General features: G+C 39.0%; 1 protein-coding gene across 1 annotated transcript; it reads left to right on the top strand.

Annotated features, from left to right (window-relative positions):
• Positions 1–413: 413 nt before the first annotated feature.
• LOC139737792 (transient-receptor-potential-like protein) lies at positions 414–17402 on the top strand. Its single transcript, XM_071648469.1, has 15 exons — positions 414–435; positions 2902–3026; positions 3990–4094; positions 5231–5521; positions 6487–6665; positions 8483–8604; positions 9398–9537; positions 10310–10460; positions 11015–11196; positions 11797–11867; positions 13028–13211; positions 13724–13903; positions 14496–14531; positions 15475–15593; positions 16949–17402. The coding sequence occupies exons 1-15, from the start codon at positions 414–416 to the stop codon at positions 17400–17402; spliced, it is 2361 nt and encodes a 786-aa protein (XP_071504570.1).
• Positions 17403–19209: the final 1807 nt, after the last annotated feature.

Genomic DNA, 19209 nt, shown 5'->3' with positions numbered 1-19209 from the left:
GCGCCGTCTACTCCGTGTTGCCTCCGCATTCCTTCCTTGTAGGCACCGGCTATTCCGTGTTGCCTCCGTACACATTCCGGGACAATCCGTGAAGACATCGGGACGTCCTTATTAGCATCGGCTCCATCCGGGATGAAAAATTCGTGTATTTTGCCAATACCAGCTCATAAAGTCCATGAAATTTGCTCACATCTTACTCCATCAGTACAGCCAGCAACCCCTCATACTGTTCGTATAATTGTTGTCTGAGAAGCTTCAGTGACCCACACACTTTTCCTTGATGTTGTTGTGTTGTGTTGTGTTTTTTTTTTTTTTTGGGGGGGGGGGATGTGTTTTGATTTGTTTTTGTTTTTTGCTTTGTTTATGTTATGATGTTCCCGCAAAATGAGACTTTGCAACAAGAGATTTGCATGATGTCGACAAGCCGAGGCGTACGTAGGCTGCTGTAGATTTTCTGGTGTGCTTGTTATTAGCTCTATAGAGGCATGTTGCCCGAGAATGATAAAGACACAGTATCAAAAGCAAAAGTAAATGTCATCTGTCAACATTTAAGATATATCCGTGTAAAAACCGGGAAAGAATCCAGTTGCATCCGTGCTCTTCCTTAATATCCGTGTTAGCTCCGTATCATTTCCGCTGTGGTCCGCGTTCGTTTCTTGTGTGTCCGTGTAGGCACCGTACATGTCCGTGTATCCCCTTACCTCTCCGTGTAGTCACCCAGTCGGGATCGTATTCACACCGGCATTGAGAGGAAAATCGATATTTTGCATGCCGGAACACCACGGATGACGATCCAAAGTCATCCGTGAGGCACTCCGTGAAAGTGTAAAAGGGGCTTTAGTCTGTCGGTTCCTTTAGTCTATAAACAGGATCTCTATGCATCGCGTTCCTCGTGATCGTTCATATTCCATATTCCATTTCGAAATTTGTCTTTGTAACTATACATACATTTATTCATATTGATGACTTCAACTCGTGTGCCACAGAACGTGATGCCGCAATAGAATCAAACATTCTGCATATTTGTATTTTTTATATCCTTGAGTAGAAGGATATCATATTTTCGAATCAATTCAAGGAAACGTATTGAGATCGGACAACAGAATGGCGACTGAATGCGAATGCAAGCTAAGCACACACATACACCCACTTGCACACGCAAGAGCAAATATCGTCCCCCACGCAGAATTAACGTACTTAAAGGTCCTGTTTACCTTTGGGAGCAGTGATTTTAAAAAACTTCAAGATATCACTTTTTATGCATATGTGTAGGTCAGTTGTATCACAAAACATCCTACCATATAAAATTTTTGCAGTAAAGCCTAAAATATAAGGAGATATCACTATTTTTCTCATTAAACCATAACTGTAGACGGTTTAGTCTGGAAACATTTTTATCATAACTATTGTTCACATTTTGCATATTTAACAATACTTAACATCGATTATACTGGTTCATTTTTTTAACATTGGTTGTTTCTATCTATAACTCACATTTTAGAACTATTTTGGAGTACTAATGCTGGGTTTTTGTTTCATCTGCAAATGGTAAATTATGCCTTTAAAAAGAATGAAACCTGAATAAAGGTCCCAAGCTATAATGCCGCTTTCAGTCGTACCGCTTCATTCTAACGCTGTTTCCTATAGCAAGGCCAGCATGCTCATAGTTTCCACTGTAATACATACACTGAGTTCGGCCTTTAGTGTTTAGTGCTGAGGGTGGCGCGCCGCGGTGGCCGCTGAATTGTCTCTCGAGGTTGTGGAGAAGAACCGACCAGCTCGATCCCTTTGTTGGATCCTATCGTTGGCTCTCTACATCCTATACATTTTGGCTGTTGGCGTCTATTGAAGCTATTGTTAGTTGCAACGCCCCCTTCACATTTCCTTTGAATTGCTCTTTGAAAGAACCCACAGCTGCAGTCTATATGAATAGCTTTCGTATAGTACTCATCCGAAACCAACTGAATGTTTTGGTTACAGACTCATTATTTTAGTTTAATAGGAAGGATCTATCCAGTGTGTGTTCTAGTAGATCCTATACCTTCTGGTCTCAGAATATAGCATTTTGACATCGCATAGTTCATCAAGGAATTATTGTGTGTTAGGTCCCAATGAATGAGCATGGGATAAGACAACAATCGCGAAATTTGGTAAGAGCATGTGATATTCCGCAGCATGTGAAAAGGATAGGAAAATCATTGTATGGATGGGTGCATGATGGTTGTCCCCATGTCTGCGCAAGACGACGCGCTTTTAACGGAACCGTTATCAAATCATTGATCGTGTATGTATGCTGAAAAAAATATATACTAGTTAGGCCTACTTGTCTGGTGGTTTGGAAGATAAATGTATACAAACTGACCAACAGACAAACAAGCAATGAAACAACATTAATGTACCTCAATTTGTATAGTAGTGATCATCAACATACTGTACAGGGTACCGCATGTAGTTATGAGGTTGAAAAATTCAAACGCTCTTGTTGATTTTCTAGCTCTTGATCCGTGCTTCAATTAACATCCTGGTCGGATTCAAGCAAGGTCAACGTTTGAATAGCAAACCATTGACATGATAAAAATTTATGAATGGCATCTCCAGATGAAAAGAAGAAAAAAAAAACTTCAACTCAGAAGTATAGACCATTTTCAAATAAAAGGACCAAAAATGTATGTTTCGTATTTCCTTGAAATATGTTTCTTATCAACGATTAAAATAACTTGTTTCGTATGATTTTGCTTAGTTGTCAGTTATTGTAATGCCACGTGAGGCATTCGATTTGCTCTCACCGTCAATCATGAATCATAATTATTTATGTTGTGTTTCAATATGGATACAGCGTTTTTATTCAAGATATCTATGTAGCCGACGTCAAGTTGAGTTTCCTTCTCTCTTTCTCATTAGCTGTGGTGATAAGCCTTCTGAGGGCGAAGGCACCACTCGGCGATGCCTTACTCCGAGCCACCGCTGCATCATTTGAAGACGCGGTGAAGGTCATTTGTTCATATACCAAGACTCTTCCCAAAGAGGTACGTGTACCAGAACAGGCCCGTATTTCAAGACGAGTCAACAGACGGAAGCGCTATTAATCTCAATAGTTTATTTCATGTTCACGAGACTGATTTCAGGGGCGGATCCAGGATTTCGTAAAGGGGAGGGAGGCGCAAAAAAAAATGTTTCTGGCGCCATTTCCGGGTTTCATCGGCCGACAAGCAGAATTAAAGAAAAATAAAAGGCGATCCAACACTGGATTTTACTTGACAGTTTACAATGTGTATTTAAAATTCTGTACTTCAGTTGTACCCAAATTGCATTCGCATAAATGCCAATGTTCTTGATTGAACGTGGTTCCTTCGATGAAGTTTGTAAGCTTTAGGGACAAATACAGGTGACCCAGAAAGGTTGTGCGTTTCTGTACTTCTCTTGAGTCTTGACGGCAGAAAATGAAAATCAGATCCGTAACGGTATCGAAGACTGAACGGCGCGCCGAGGAGTAATGGGCCAACAGATTCATCACCTGTCTTCATGACCTACCGAGTGTCGTTAACACCATCAAACCAATGGTTTATCTTGATAATATCTTAAAAGATCGAACCTGATTTAAACTTGAAATGTAAAACCTCTATAGAGTAATATCACTCGAATATCGAATCCAGAAATGAATCGATGAGTGTTTACTACTGAACACTTCCTGAATAGAAATACGCTAACATGACAAAATGTCCTACAGAGCATTCATTTTGCTCGCCTTGGGCATGTTGGACAAAAGAGAAGGCGTTTTGGATAAACGTCTTGATCAATAAAACAAGGGTCCTCAGGGCTCGTTACTACAGTAGAAAATTCTTATTTAAAACGCGTTGAGCAATCCTAGTCTCGACCAGGTATATATAACACCTTTAAGCGAGAGGACGCGCAATGTCAAATGCTCTTTTCTTGCAAGTTTGAGAACCATTTAAATCTTTGTGTATGGGCCCAAAAATGTTTCGTTTTAGGAGCGAGAGGAGATTCTGGAATGCCACTGTGACAACGATGATTTCCATCGCTCCATGACGCCCCTCAAGATGGCGGCCATCAGGAATAACTTCGTGACGGTACAGGTAAGTCCAAACGAATTGAAACAAAAATGGAGAGAGACGAATGTAGACAATAATGTACTGCATAGCTGCTAAGTGTGTAACATCCAATATTGCGTTTTGTTGACAGTACTTTTTGTTGCTGTTGCTTGGTGGACTGGGATCTATTGACAGATACGCATTGATTCAATTGCCGTATCTTAGGAGTAACAAAAGCAGCTCTTAAAGTTAACGAGTAGAATATCCGCAAACCTAATCTTCAACTAATCGTAAGAAAGTATGGCGATTTTTTACGAGGCCAGTTTTCATATAGCCTAATCACATGTTTTGTACCGAAGTTATTCTGTAATGTATTGCACTGTAGGCATCACAAACCCATCTTTCAAGGGAACACCTGACATCGTTATGTCGAAACATTTATATTGATAAATAATTGAAAACACAAAATCTGTTTAACTTAACTTAAACATCAAACCTACACTTTATACACGCGCTCATGTCCAGGGCCCCATTTATACACAGCCTGAAATGCATGTAGTATAGTTGAGCATAACGATGCATTGCCGAAGAATGTTCAGGGGTGCGTTTATCAACTCTTTTTCTCGGCAGAAACAGGTTTTCCAAACGGCTTTCAGGGGATTTTTACGATGGATAAACGCAAAGCTGTTTTGAAAGCCTTTTCGGAAAGCCTTTTCGAAAGCCGCAAATTTGTGCTTTCCGAAACAGGTTTCCTAAGAGGTTTCCAGAAACCTGTTTCTAGAAGCCTTTTGAAGCGAGATAAACGCAAAGCTGTTTTGAAACGGCTTTGTACTGCAGTTCCGAACCATGCACGCCTTATATGATCTCTTATCCTCGGGTCGAATTGCGCAATGCAGCTGTGCAGTGACAGGCCAGTTATCGTGTTCGCGAAGAGTTGATAAACGCAACTATTTTGGAAGCCGTTTCTAAAGGGCTTTGGAAACGGCTTTTGAAAGCCGTTTAAACAGGGGAAAGATGATAAAGGCAGCCAAGTCTTCAACAAGATGATGTGTCGTGTGTTCTAAATTACTTTTCATGACTGTCTTGTATGGATAATGCCACACATGTCAAATATCAAACCCATGACGTATAAAAATTGAATTGATTGTCTTAACAGTTTTGAATTTACACATTTCTGTCAGTTGCTTCTCTCTGCTGGAGCCCGTCCTGTCGTCGAGCCGAAACTAGAGGGTTTGGCCGATGCGACCCTGTCCGAGGTGGTCGAGTATCTGGACATCTACCGGGCTCTGTCGAGCGAGGCGTATCTCGGGTTGGCCTACCAAAACGCTCTCGGAAACGCCTTCCGTCTAACGGGTAGGCTCCGGAAGATCGCTGGTGTCTGGGAGGCCGTCAACAGCGAGTTTTACGCCATGGCCGACGGGGTTGAGAAATTTGCAGCCTCGCTACTCGACTACATCGCAAACTCTTACGAGGTATAGGTTGAATTCGATGGTAAAAGCTTCTCTGTTCTGCAAACAACATTATATATCTCCTAGATCAAACCGAAAAATAATCATAGATTTTCCATCACCTCCCTTTGAGGTCTTTATTATCATCATCGTCATCGCCACGGTATGGATTAACACAAGACAAGAATGCTATATTAAATGTAGGGCCTAATTCATATTGCTAACTATAAATATCCTGTATTGCATTTTCATGTGATCATTTTATTTTTCCTTTTTTCCTTTCTGTTTACACAAGCTCCGCACCTTGTTCAGGCAGAGGGATCAGAAGAACGTTACTCACGAAGTCTCACAAATTCAGACTGCAGTCGATTATCAACAGAAACAGGCGGGTCTCTATTATCAGTGATACCATTTGGCATGAAAGTGGGAGTTTACACGTGTGTGTGTGTGTGCGTGTGTGTGTGCGTGTGTGTATGTGTGCGTGTGCTTGTATGTGTGCGTGCGTGTGTTTATAGGTGTGTTTTTGTGTAGTGGTGAAGTATTTTTATTTTGTTAGTTGTAGTAAAGTAGTATACGGATAGGAAGGGTATAGTGAGGTCAGATAGGAAGAATTGTTTTGGGGGATGGGTTTTCATTTAAGGTAGAAGATGCACTTCCATTTTTTCTTCGGTAATTGCTGTATATATTGCCATTTTTATCATATTGAAACATGAAAATGTATAACTATTTCAGTTATTTTTAAAGGAATTATTCTCTCATATTGTGCGGTAATACGAAAGTTAATTGATGTTTTTGTATTACTGGAGTGGAAGTGAATAAATATCATTTGAAAGAAAAAGTGTATATGGGCGCGTGAAGAGAGAGGGAGAGCGAGAGAGAAAAAACCCAAAAGATACAGAACTATCGGTGGTATAGAGCTTCCAAGTTTCCGACACTGATCCATACTTATTGATGTGAAAATTTTGTGCATGGTTTGTTCCCCCATGCAGTTTGTGGCCCACGCATACACGCAAAAGATGTTGGGAAATGCCTACTACCGATCCCTGCAAGCCATTGGTCCTTTCCTCCTAAAGCTGGTCACCGTTTTGAGCATCATAGGGTATCCCTTCATCTGCCTGGCGTATCTCCTCGTGCAGGGAGAAAAACTGGAGGCGTTTCTTCACATACCGTAAGATCATTATCTCAAATCATTATGAGATCACGGCCATTTGCACATTTTGGTTTGCATAATAATAATTATGGTTTATATAGTGTAAAGCTGACTTCAAGAATAACAAGAGACCTGAAAACTCGGACCTAATTACCAAATAGAAATGAGGTAAATGTCAAATATTCTCATCTTATACATTGTTTTTATTTCATTTCATTCCATTTCATTTTTTATTTTCATTTCCAAAATATATATCAATATTATAAACCTCAGTATATTTCATGTGACATGATTCATTGACATGATTCATAAAGAAAAGCATATATCTTGTTTGTTTGATACTGATAACTTTCTTAATCTCTCGTCAACTATCTCACAATATTACCTGACTTCAACAGTGTTCAATCTCATTTCGATCACAAATCTGAAAATAATAATTAGTTCTTAGACATGGAAACAAAATCTTTCAAGCATTTCTATACTATTCACATATAATTAACATCATCATAAAACAAAAATGAGTTTGTAACACAAATTTGAAATCTATTCTGTCCTGAACTTCTTTTTCGAAACGCACGCTGCAAACTGCATGGCAAGCTACGTCCCCATTTCTCCACACTCTTCCCTTGACTCCAAGAAGCACCGCCGGCAGCGGCTTATTTGAGAAATTGGGCAATCCCAACTGGCGACACTTGCCATCTTCCTCATTTTATCCCTTTGCTTTAACAATACTTGACCACCACTTTCCAGTGTGGTGTTGTCCCTATGGAAGTGATGTTGTTTAATGGTCATTCCTGATGACCAATATGTGGTTCTAGAACTTTACCCTCTTCACAAGCTCATTATGTAGCCTGATGCATATTCATTATGAATTAATTAAATTCATAATATTTAATTATTTAGCGCGTCAATCATATTTTGTTTTATTTTAGTATCTTAATTTCCATTTTCTTTATGTAATATGCATGATTTCGTATGTTTTGCTTTTGTTTGTTTGTTTGTTTGTTTGTTTGTTGTTGTTTTTTTCGTTTCCTATACTATGTATAAAACGTAATTTGTAATTGTATGGTTTTTAAACTACACGGACTCTCAGAAGAACAGCCATTGACTGAAGTGAGTGACCCGTGGTGAAATGAAATAAACTCAATTCCAACTCAACTCAATATCTAATTCGTCTTCTTCGTTTTTCTGTGTACAGTAATATAAAACTACTCATAGTTGTAGCATGATGCATAAATCCGAGTCAACATGAGCTATCCCAACCAAGTGATTCGCTGTTGAAAATGAAACACTTTTGCTTGGGTTTAACGGTTTAGAGAATAACTCCATGTGTATCATATGGATTCAGTTGGTAAAGGAAAAATGTTTTGTTTAATTCATATACCGTTATTTTTGGGTACTTAGGAAGGCTACAACAGGTCGTGATGTCGCAGTGATGAAACGATATACAGACAATAATAAACAACTAAAATTCCTCACAATGATTCTAATACTTCTAGCAGCATTCGAGACCTTTCGTTAAATTCCTCAAGGGCAGGGGGAATAATAACCTTAACATAATCATGCCATTAACATATCAATTGAATTTGAACTTTCACCAAACGTAAAATTTTCTTGAATTCAGTTTATATTTTCTTTAGATCGTTTTACCATGGTGACATCACATATTGGTGTAATCGTCCATCCAGGGATAACAGCACATGGACTTAAAACTTTAAAAATTAGGCTCCGAACAGTTTAGTTGCCCTTCTAATATTTCTGCATCCGCTGAACTGAATAATTGTTTTGTGCAAATTTCCCTTTAACTCAAATTATTATCTGCATTTCTGTGACAGGCACGTCAAGATGTGTCTCTTTTTCGGAGCGGACCTCGCCTTCCTCGCCTGCACGTCGGCCGTGATCGTCTCCGACGAGGACAATGTCCTCCTGTTCCTCCTGCTCCTCCTCTTCTGTCTAGGTAAGACAACGACGTAACAACTAGCTGTCATGGCTGTTACACTGCTGGCCACTTTCCGCCAGAGTTTGTGGCTGCTGCAGAACAGGCGGGAATCCCACTGGCTAAAAATTTACTAGGGTTAAAAACATCTATGATTTAACAACAATAACAACAACAGCAAGAAGAAGAAGAAGAAGAAGAAGAAGAAGAAGAAGAAGAAGAAGAAGAAGAAGAAGAACAACAACAACAACTATACAAGGCTTGAGCCATGCATCCGGATTTTACCGGACGCACGGCTCAGTGTGGATCCCATCAGTAAAAATCAATGCATGATAACTGACCAATCAGATTGCAGACTGAGATTCAAGAGCCTATTTTATAAATCAAGCTTTCAAGCGAAGATAAGAGATCACTTGAATCATTTGGTTGTGATTATGTAACATGTAATGCACAGAACAAAGAATGAATTGCCAGTGGGTCCAATTACGACTACGATATATCACCCGTGACATTCTCTTAGATTGTTTAAGAAAAACAACTTTTTGAATAATATTATGTGAAATATTTCGGCAGCCGGGCGCCTTTGAATGTTCCATAGATAAATGACCCGACATAAATGCCGTTGATCATCATCATCATCATCATCATCATCATCATCATCATTATCATCATCAACATCATCATCAACATCATCATCATTATCATTATCATCAACATCAACATCATCATCATCATGATTATCATCATCGTCATCATCATCATCATCATCATCATCATCATCATTATCATCTTATTGTTTGTATGTATCACACAGCACTTAGCTGGAAGCACATCTGCGCAATGTTCCAGTTTGGGTTGGCGGACGTCACTAGTGACACGATGAACGGGCTTGAGGTGCTTCTAGTTGGGATGACCTACGTTGTCATGATGTGCAAGGGCATCAGCGGGCTCATGGTACGTTTACAGGGATGGTACACTTTTAGTCGAGATGGGCCTTGAGGGTTCCTACGTTTTTTATGATTATATTTGCGATAATGAAACACCTTTTATGTTACACGAAAGAACATCATGATTCCAAGAGGAATTCAAAGTTTATTCGATGAAATTGGTTTTGGACTCATGTTTTACTAGGATTGCTTTGTTTTTCTTTGTTTTTGGATATCTCATCCAATTTAAAACATTTTTTTTAAAATAAACTTTGAATTCCTGTTAGAATTGTATGCTCTTTATCAGTTCATACAGTGGTTTCTTATCTGGCAAAAGGTCAAAAACTGTCTTCTCACCTCAACCAACACTATACCACACCATCCATTTAAGTGCAGTTGAGAAGAGTTTATAACGAGAGAGAGAGAGGGGGGGGGGGGGAGGGGGGGGGGCGGGAGAGGAGAGCAGGAGGAGAAGAGAGAAGGACCATTGCGAGATATACATCGATCTAATATAATGGCCGCAGCGCATAGAGGCATTCATATCAGGGAGGTGTCCCCTCCCTGTTCATATCGAGTGCCATTATGACATCAAATGGAGACTCCTGGCGCTTTTTGTTTGAACGAGAGATAGACTACCATGAAATATTGACAGTGTGGGAGTGTTAGGAGTATCTGTACACAGATATACAAAATATACAAAATGGGCAATTTCCCACTGAAATGTTTTGTGCGAGCTTTTGTGGCGTCCACAAGGGGACGCTAACTTACATCAAGCATTTTTCTTTTTGTCTTTTCTCCAGGATATCTACCTCGATCGAACCCAAGAGCGGTATGACGATCGTTTGTCGTTAATCGTAAATCGCTCTGTGGTATCAGCCGCGAGACGCGACCCAACGATCCAGGCTAGCCTGGACTGGGATGATCCTAACGTCATAGCAAATACCGTCTTCGGTGAGTGCATCAGGCAAATGGTCGGTGTACACATCTACTTATTCATATACAACAACAACAACAACAACAACAACATTTAAAATAATAACATGACGGTGATCATTATAAAACACCTTCAGTAACAGGAAGAAAGTGATGGTAGGGATGGATGGCAACATTAGTAACTACAATGATCATCAGAATAAGCTACAACGGTGTTGAAAACTGAAATTTGACATTTATTTTTTTATCTTTTTTTGACGGAATAATAGTCAAAGTTTTAATCAAAGTCGGGCTTAAAATGAAAGCATTCTGAAATTTTAAGATTTCAGGGTGTTTTCACTGAATAGTGGCATTTGCACAGCCACTTACTATGCCGAAGTATTTTTTTTTTTTCACAAAGAAATTTTATTCATATAAACATTCAGGTACAAAATAAATGTTACATACAGTACATAAAGACAAATGATCCAAATTTGACAGGCAACCGCTAAACAACTAAATAATGTAAATGCGATTCCAATTGATATTAGATATTAGACATGTATTTCTTGATGTATGTATTCATGGCTCAGGTGTAGTGGTCATTCTGAGCGTGATGCGGGCCTTCAACACGATTTTGAAGACGTACCACGATATGTTCTTCATCTGGGAGGCGACAGTTGGCGCTGTTCGCGACATCGCCAAGTTCCTCATCATCTTCTTCGCCTACCTCTTGGCATTCTCTGTCGGGCTGTTTGCAGTTCACTCCGTGCAGGTTAGTTTCTTTCACGTCGCTTTTGACTCGGTATCTCTCTCTTTCTCTATGTCGCGAAGTACTACCTTTAATTCGCTAGAGCAGACGCCTCAACGAAGTGTCAGAAATGTCGAAGAAATGACACAACTATTGGCACAACATGTCACAATCATTTACGGACTGATGCAAAAATATGATAGAAAGAAAGGATAAGAATCCACTTGACAATACCTCGCAGCGTTGATTTCCGTGGAGAATAATACACATAATTTCTTCTGGAGCTCTGTCTTAGTGAGAACTTGAACATTTACGTCCTTACAAAATAGGATTCATTTTTGTGATTGTAACACGCGAATAACGCCATTAATTAATCAATAAAATCAGTGAGTGATTCTTTTATAAAATAATGGCACTCCCACTTTCCAAAAGAAACTTTAGCCATGAAGATTCCTTCAATTTGACGAGGACGATAAATTCATTGTTTTCGGAACAGAATGTATAGTAAGGAAACTGATTTGGACGCCCACTCGGAAGAAACTTTTTGAAATTTTTAAATGATGACTCTGCCTAAGGAACACAAATATCAATATTTCCGTTGATGTTGTCATGCTTATCTGACAGGTAGTCCAGGACGATTCGAGATGTGACGACACCTATGAATACTGTGGACTTGCGGACCCTTCGTATCGTAGGTAAGTAGTGTGTGAACAATCTGAAGAGCTTATCGCTCTACCACTCCTTCTCTCCCTCTCTTCCGGTCTTTCTTTCTCTCTTTCTATCTGTCTGATTTTTTTTTAGTCTTATATCACACTATCATGGAGAAGTTTATTACCCGTGATATTCATTCATTTCTTTTATTTCATCCCCAAACACACCAAAATTACAACATTGAAATATATTTACATAAATGACACGACAATGTAATAAAAAACAAGCAAACTGTGAACTGAGATACAATAATGTTGTAAAACTTATGACAAATAAAAAAAAAACCCACATATACAGAGCTCGACATTATCGATGGTCCAGGGCCACTAAAAATTGATGTCGGGCCACCAAACTTCCAAAAATAATCAGCTCTTGGTGGCCCGATCGGGAGACTAAATTTCAGAATGGATCATTGCTTCCTTTTTTTTCCCGAGCCACCAAAATACACTGCGTATCGAAAAGATATTCAAGAACACTGAATGTCTCACTGAATGGATGAGATCTGCCATGAAAGTGATCAAATCATTTAAACAGGACTGCCTGCACGACTGCAGGTTTGTGTTTAGGGTTATTTCTAACCTTTCATGGTCCATAAACTTCAACATCGCCACATTGTCGATAACTTTGTTACTATCACAAAGGCTAACCCATTATCCATTTTCTCTCTTCATATTCAAGATATGGTTTGTCACTGCGTGCTACGTGTTGAATATGAACAGAGAAAGATTGGCCTATTCATTTGGCCACTTTCACTGACAGAACTCATCCATTCAGTGAGACATTCATTGTTCTTTATACTATACGATAACATTTCAACTTGGAAAAAAAAGTGCAACTTGTCATTGTTGTTATTAAAGTTCATGTGCCCTGTCATGCACGGCATTTATCAATAACAAGTTATGATAAGTTATGATGAGGTATTAATGGACAGAGGAAGAGTTTCCCTTTCCTCCCAACCAACACTGCTATCTATAGATGACAGTTATGAAATACAGTTTAGTAGCTCTCCAAACTTGGATTACTAAGTACCATTATATTTGATATGCACTGTATATAATTTTGATAAAGGTAGTATCCAATACAGACTGAAGATACATTATCATATATTTAATGAACACAAATTTTATGTATGTTCCTTTTGTAGCATCCCGGTGTCTATGCTGACCCTCTGGTGGTGGTTGAATGGATTCGGTAATCGACCACCGTGGCTCACCAGCGATCTCATCGGCGTCATTCACGTTGTTCTGATTCTCATCTACTTGGTCGTCGTGCTCGTTCTCATCAACACTTTGGTCGCGATGCTGGGATCGAGGTTCGCGGAAGTTGAGGTCAGTTGGAAGGTGGTGGGGAGCGAGAAAATGATGCAGCATTCGAATGATGAGATGCCGACTTTGAACATTGTTATAAACAGGAAATACCCCATATGAATTAATTACGTTTTCTGTTAACTCGATGTCATTAATTTACAAGAATGCTGTTAAACGATCTCGATCTCTCTCTTTGCCCCTCTCTGTATATATATACATTGTATATATATATATATATACATATGTATATATATATATATATATATATATATATATATATATAAATGTGTGTGTGTGTGTGTGTGTGTGTGTGTGTGTGTGTGTGTGTGTGTAAGTGTACCTGCGTAGCGTATATACATTATACACGTATAACATAGGCCTGGATATCTCGAATAATATAATCTAATGTGTCATCATATGTTTTTGACACTATTAGTATATGATATATTCATTTGCTATAAGTCAACCTTACTCCTGAAGCCAATAATAAAAAGAAGGAATGTAATCGGGAAAAAATGACTAATTTTGGACAGGGCAATTCCCAAACGGAGTGGAAATTTGGGCGAACGAAGCTGTGGCTGCAGTTTATTCAGACCGACATCTCTATCCCACCACCGTTCAATCTCCTGCCAACGTCAGGGTACGTCATCCGACGTCTGAAGAAGTGCTTCACCAGCTCGAGTATTAAAGGAAGCAGTAAGACCGAATCGGAGGTGAGATATGTATTCATATATTTTGTTGTTGTTGTTGTTGTTGTTGTTGTTGTTGCTGCTGCTGTTGTTGCAGTAATATCATATTGCCTGCCCATACAATCAGTCCAATCATTCCTTCCGTCTCAAAGAGCATATTCGTGCCATGACCGTGCTATCCTTGGTTATGACGTCACAAACTGCACCAACTGCCTGAACAACGGAAACTGGGGCACAATCTCGTAGTGATTTGAAATGGTCAGAAATCAGAATATTCTGATAAACGGTCTGTTACCATCCGTGTAGAATTTTTTTATGCCGTGTGTCAATTACTGAAGTATGGGCGAAGAATTTTTTTTTTTTTTTGAATGGGAATCAGTTTCATGCAACAACTGCCTGAACAATGCAAAGTGGCAAATGGAGGCATATTCTTCTATTATTTGAAAGGTAATGAGTTGTTACATGGGACTGAGATGGACTGTCCTACTCCCAAATGACTGAAAGAGAAGTGGCCCATGTCTCTGACTAAAATCTAGAACAGCAACAACAACCACAAAATCCAGAATGACAGAATGACAAAGCCGTGTCCTGTTTTTCTCCTCTTGAATAATTCCAGAAACCATCAACACATTCTGACGAGGGTGATCCCAGGGTAAGTGTTGACTGCGGTTGGTATATCACCTCATTCTCCCCACTCTTTCCCTTTCCTCTCATCGTTTTTTGTTCGCTCTGAACGCGCCAAAGAATCGCAAAAGATAAAAAGCAGATAGTGACAACAATTATTCCTCGGATTTTCATGGATTTTTGCCAGGTTGCAAAGATAAATGAAGAGCTGCAAATATACAGTGAGTCGTATCCAACATGATGATGATCATAAAGATTATTCGACGAGAAAAAGTAAAGAGCTGCCCTTGTGCACTTTGATGATTAAGAGAAATTAGATTTTAACGGCAAAGCTAGATTGATATATTGTTCCACATCTATTCAATAATTACGCTAATTCATACAACGTTCACTTTGACCTTAGCAAAAAAAAAAATATAGACTGGCGAACAATATGGCAGAAGTTCTATCAAAATCTCAAATGAACTGAGATCGTAATAATTCTTCAGTTTTCACTGTAAAGATAAGCCAGATATTGGTTGCCACCACACGTACAAATTGCAAGGATCAATGACGCCACTACATTAGAAGTCTCCAAATGGGCTGAAGTTCTTTTTTTTTTTTCATTACATTGAGTCAATAGATGGTACTTATTTTTAGATACAATTTTTGGAAGATATTTTTTCTTGTAAACGTTATATCTATTTTGTGAAAATGCAGAAATCAAATCAAATCGAATAAAAAAGAAAAGTATGTCCTGATCTGACCGCTTCGTGAAATCATTTGAAACTAAGGACTCATTTTTTTTTCTCTTCATTCCAGCCCAAATGATATTGAAAGTAAAATCTGAGATAATTGAAAGAGAAAGAGGAATTCGAGTTTGATGTTTGATGAAACTACCTATACCATTCTGATCGTCTGATTCAGCTCTATGTAAGCCAGCTACAGCCAATTTAAACCTGGAACTTGTCCTTTAAAACCTCTCCTTTCAGGCCGTGATGAAGTTGATACTGAATCGATACAACACGACAAACATAGAGAAGCCAGCTGATGACGATTGTATCTCTACTGATGACGTCAGAGCCATCAGGGAAGACTTTGTCACCGTAAAGTAAGTAAGACCATAGATTCTGCCAATGCGACCGACAAGTCCCGCTGCATTATAAGTGGCAATGGTATCAATTAGGAGTGCGCTCGCAAAGGGTGAAAACGGTCCTGGGCCCTGTTTCATAAAGCTGTTCGCAAAGCTACGCATGGTTTTATGAACAACTGGAATATGAAGTGCCAATATGGGTGCCCATTTTTTTCCTTACCTTTCAACGAAGTATGACTGTCAATATTTGTTTACATTGGGGCAAAAATACACTTTCAACTATGTGCTAATATGTAATGATAATCATAACCATCTTCAAATTTCAACTTTAGCTATTGAAATAAACAATGATTAGGAAACTCACTTGGCTTGTCATATTTAAGTCGTTCGTAAAGTCCTGCGTAACTATACGATCAACTTTATGAAACAGGGCCCTGGCTTAAAGTCATTGCATGTGATAATAAGGATGACATCTGAGGAAATGAAAAGTTTCTCACTCACTGACATTTGCAGTCGAGGTATAACTGGGACCAAAGAAATAAGCATTTACACGCTTGTCTCGTAGTTTATAGAGCTTATATGAGTTTTCGAGAATACACATTATCTTTATACGTATAATTGGCTTGCATTAAGTTTTGTGTGGGAGGGGAGGGGTAGTCACTATGATTTTAGAACATTGCAACCCACAAAAACTGTATCTATAATTATCTCATACTCTTACAAGAGCGCTGCGAGAGCTCAGATCTTCGCCGAAGCAGAATAATCCCCAATCATGTCCGCAATGTCAAATATGCTTGTATGAATACACAGCGGCGGAAGATTTGCTCTAACTATCCTCTGTCTAGATTCTGACCCAACCTTTAGCCGTGGCGAATGTACCACTTGACTCAACCATCTTTGAGGGAGAGAAAGGAAGAAAAAAAAGAAGGAGAGAGAGAGAGAGAGAGAGGGGGGGGGGGGAGAAAGAGGGAGGGAGGGAGAGGGAGAAAGGGAGAGAAGGACAGCAGTAATACAATAGCAACAGGAAAAATTATTTGATAAAACTTCTCACTTCGCTGTTTCAAAAGACAGTAAACCGTCAAGAACGATTTTGCCTTGTCTCTCTAAATTAAACTATGTACAAACATGTAATCACATGACCTACTTGTAACTTACTGGTCAAATCTTTTCTTCATATGTATCCTAGAATGCTATCCCATTGGCATGATTACTTCCAGATCTTATTGAATTCTATAAAAACTTCTACCCACAAACATTGATTGATATGACACACAATTTTGCAAATCTAAGTGTATGTGGCATTTGCGAAGGTGTCTTTTTATAGTTCGTTTTGCTTTAGATGTTCTTCTGTTTGTCTGTCGATAATCACCAAGGTTCAACATCCAAACGCAACTCCGCATCGTGGAAGAGATGCTGACGGTCATCGAATTCCAGAGCGACGACGTCCTCTCGACCCTGCCCACCATGGATGGCATCAACGACAGATGCGGGTCGACCAGGAGTTCGCTCGGCGATATATACAGTCACGAGTACCCCGTCCTAGATGTCGATATGGATAACATTCAAGAGGTCATTTTGGATGTCGAAGAGGAGCTGATGTACGAACCCAAGGTCCCAGTAAAGGTTCCGCCGCCAAAGGACCCGCCCAAACGAGTCAAATCCTTCCAAATGCCACCGAAGAAGCCACCGGAGCTCAAACGTCATGGATCGCTGGCACTGCTGATGGCTTCCATGTTTGAAGGGGGTAGAACGATCGACGTGGACCATGTCGTCAAAGAAGAACTAGAGTTGTACAGAGAAAAGGGCGGCTTTCAGAGCAAACCGTGAAAGGAATTGTTGTCTCTGTATAAAGATGATGACAGTAACTAATAATGAGCACTTAAGAGCGCAATATCTACTTTACTTTCCTGCTAAAAACCGAAAGTATTGGTAACGCTAAGATAATGAGTTGCTTGCCTTACTGCAATACGTCTCGTCAGTCCCTTTGAGTCTTTTAATACATTAAAACTGTGGTGCATGTTTTGTTTTGAGATGAAACCAAGTAGTTTGTTTTTGTTGTTTCTTTAACCCAGGTAGTGCTTGCCATATATTTCTAATGTGTTCTTCATTGACTTGTTACTTTTAATTTTTATCGGAGTGAAAAACTCTTATTTAGCTGGGGTATCTACTTCTATCAACTTACCGGTATACACTCTCTTAAATTGGCCTCATCATTATCATCATAGCAATCATTCAACTCTGTTCATCAAGTGTAGAATTCGAACTGCTAAGTGTAACATGGCGCTCCCACACAGTATGTGTGTCCTTCAAGTAGAACGACGCTGTATTGTAAACCTTACGAGTGTCTTTGACTCATATACACGTTAGTTTTCTACGAAACATGATTGCATTTACCATGATTAGATCACAGTACGGAAGATTTCAAGGACCATTACTTGCGAACATCCGCAAAAGAGTTTGGCACGTAATTCTGTGTCCGCTGAGGAAAAAAATGATATCTGGAACTGGGGATCAAACAGTCTTATGCAATGATATATATATGTATATATATATATATATATATATATATATATATAATATATATATATATATATATATATATATACATATATAATATATATCATATGTGAGATATGAGAAAGGAAGGAGAAATCGGTGCGTAGCTTTGACATCATTATTTCTCTTACTGTTTCTCCTTTTCGGAAAAGCGTAAGAGTTGAAAAATTGGTCTCCGCCGGGACTCGAACCCGGGTCTTTTGGCATGGAACGCCAACGCCTTAACCACTCGGCCACGGAGACGTCATAGCGGTACAGGCAGACCCAAGCTCGAATACCCGACGGACCCCATATATATTCCTTTCTTATGTCCTTTGCAATAATATCATAATATTGATGATGATCCACAGCATTTGTATGGCGCCACATATCTGTTTTAAAACGCAAACTGCTCCAAGAGAGTTAGCAATTAAATGCCTGGTGAAAAATGATTATTAAAAAAAAAGATAAACTAGCTTTTCAATCTAATGTGTAAACAATTACCTACATCCAAACACTCCAATTTCTTGTCATGTACTGTCACATTATTACATGTAACAATTACATATCCATGCCAATCTGTCAAACTATATTTAACATACACATAATTATATCAAAACAGTCATGTACATTATACATCATGAAATTAACTACAGTAACCTAACTGCTTCTGAAATAATTATTAGATAATACAGGGAATACAATAATCCAGCTATGAGAAGACAATGTCTAAACCATAACTATCCAACCGGGTGCTCTCTGCATGTCAGGAGTTTTTTTTTAATTTATTTCGAATGAGCCTAATTTTTTCTTTGTCATATTTCAAGGAATGATATCTTAGTTGAAACGATTGATATTCCGGAATGTCAGCGGGTTAGGGTTAAGAGTCATTACTCTCAATAAACGTACATTATTTGAACAACAAACTATAATCTCATTCAGTTTCACTATACGTGTCTGTTCCATGAGAGTTAACTGTGTTGGATGATGACCTATAGCTCACCGCTGGATTTGTACTCGCTTTACTACACTTGAGCGCTCCTATAATCAACTGTGCCCAATTTACCGTGGACTAAACAGTTTGCGCATGAGCTGAACG

Source organism: Diadema antillarum, unplaced genomic scaffold (assembly GCF_040938485.1).
Source record: "Diadema antillarum isolate AM-2024a unplaced genomic scaffold, OU_Dant_1.0 seq00000705_RagTag, whole genome shotgun sequence".
NCBI lineage: Eukaryota > Metazoa > Echinodermata > Echinoidea > Diadematoida > Diadematidae > Diadema > Diadema antillarum.
Note: the sequence above shows the minus strand (reverse complement) of the source record. Positions and strands in the feature narration are given on the sequence as shown.

What these genes read in the sequence shown, in the direction of transcription:
- LOC139737792 (XM_071648469.1), top strand. Translation starts at nt 414, where the DNA reads ATGTCGACAAGCCGAGGCGTAC. An exon ending in AGGGCATCAGCGGGCTCATG is followed by an intron (nt 9,538 to 10,309) that starts GTACGTTTACAG and finishes TCTTTTCTCCAG; the next exon opens with GATATCTACCTCGATCGAAC. An exon ending in GCAGTAAGACCGAATCGGAG is followed by an intron (nt 13,904 to 14,495) that starts GTGAGATATGTA and finishes GAATAATTCCAG; the next exon opens with AAACCATCAACACATTCTGA.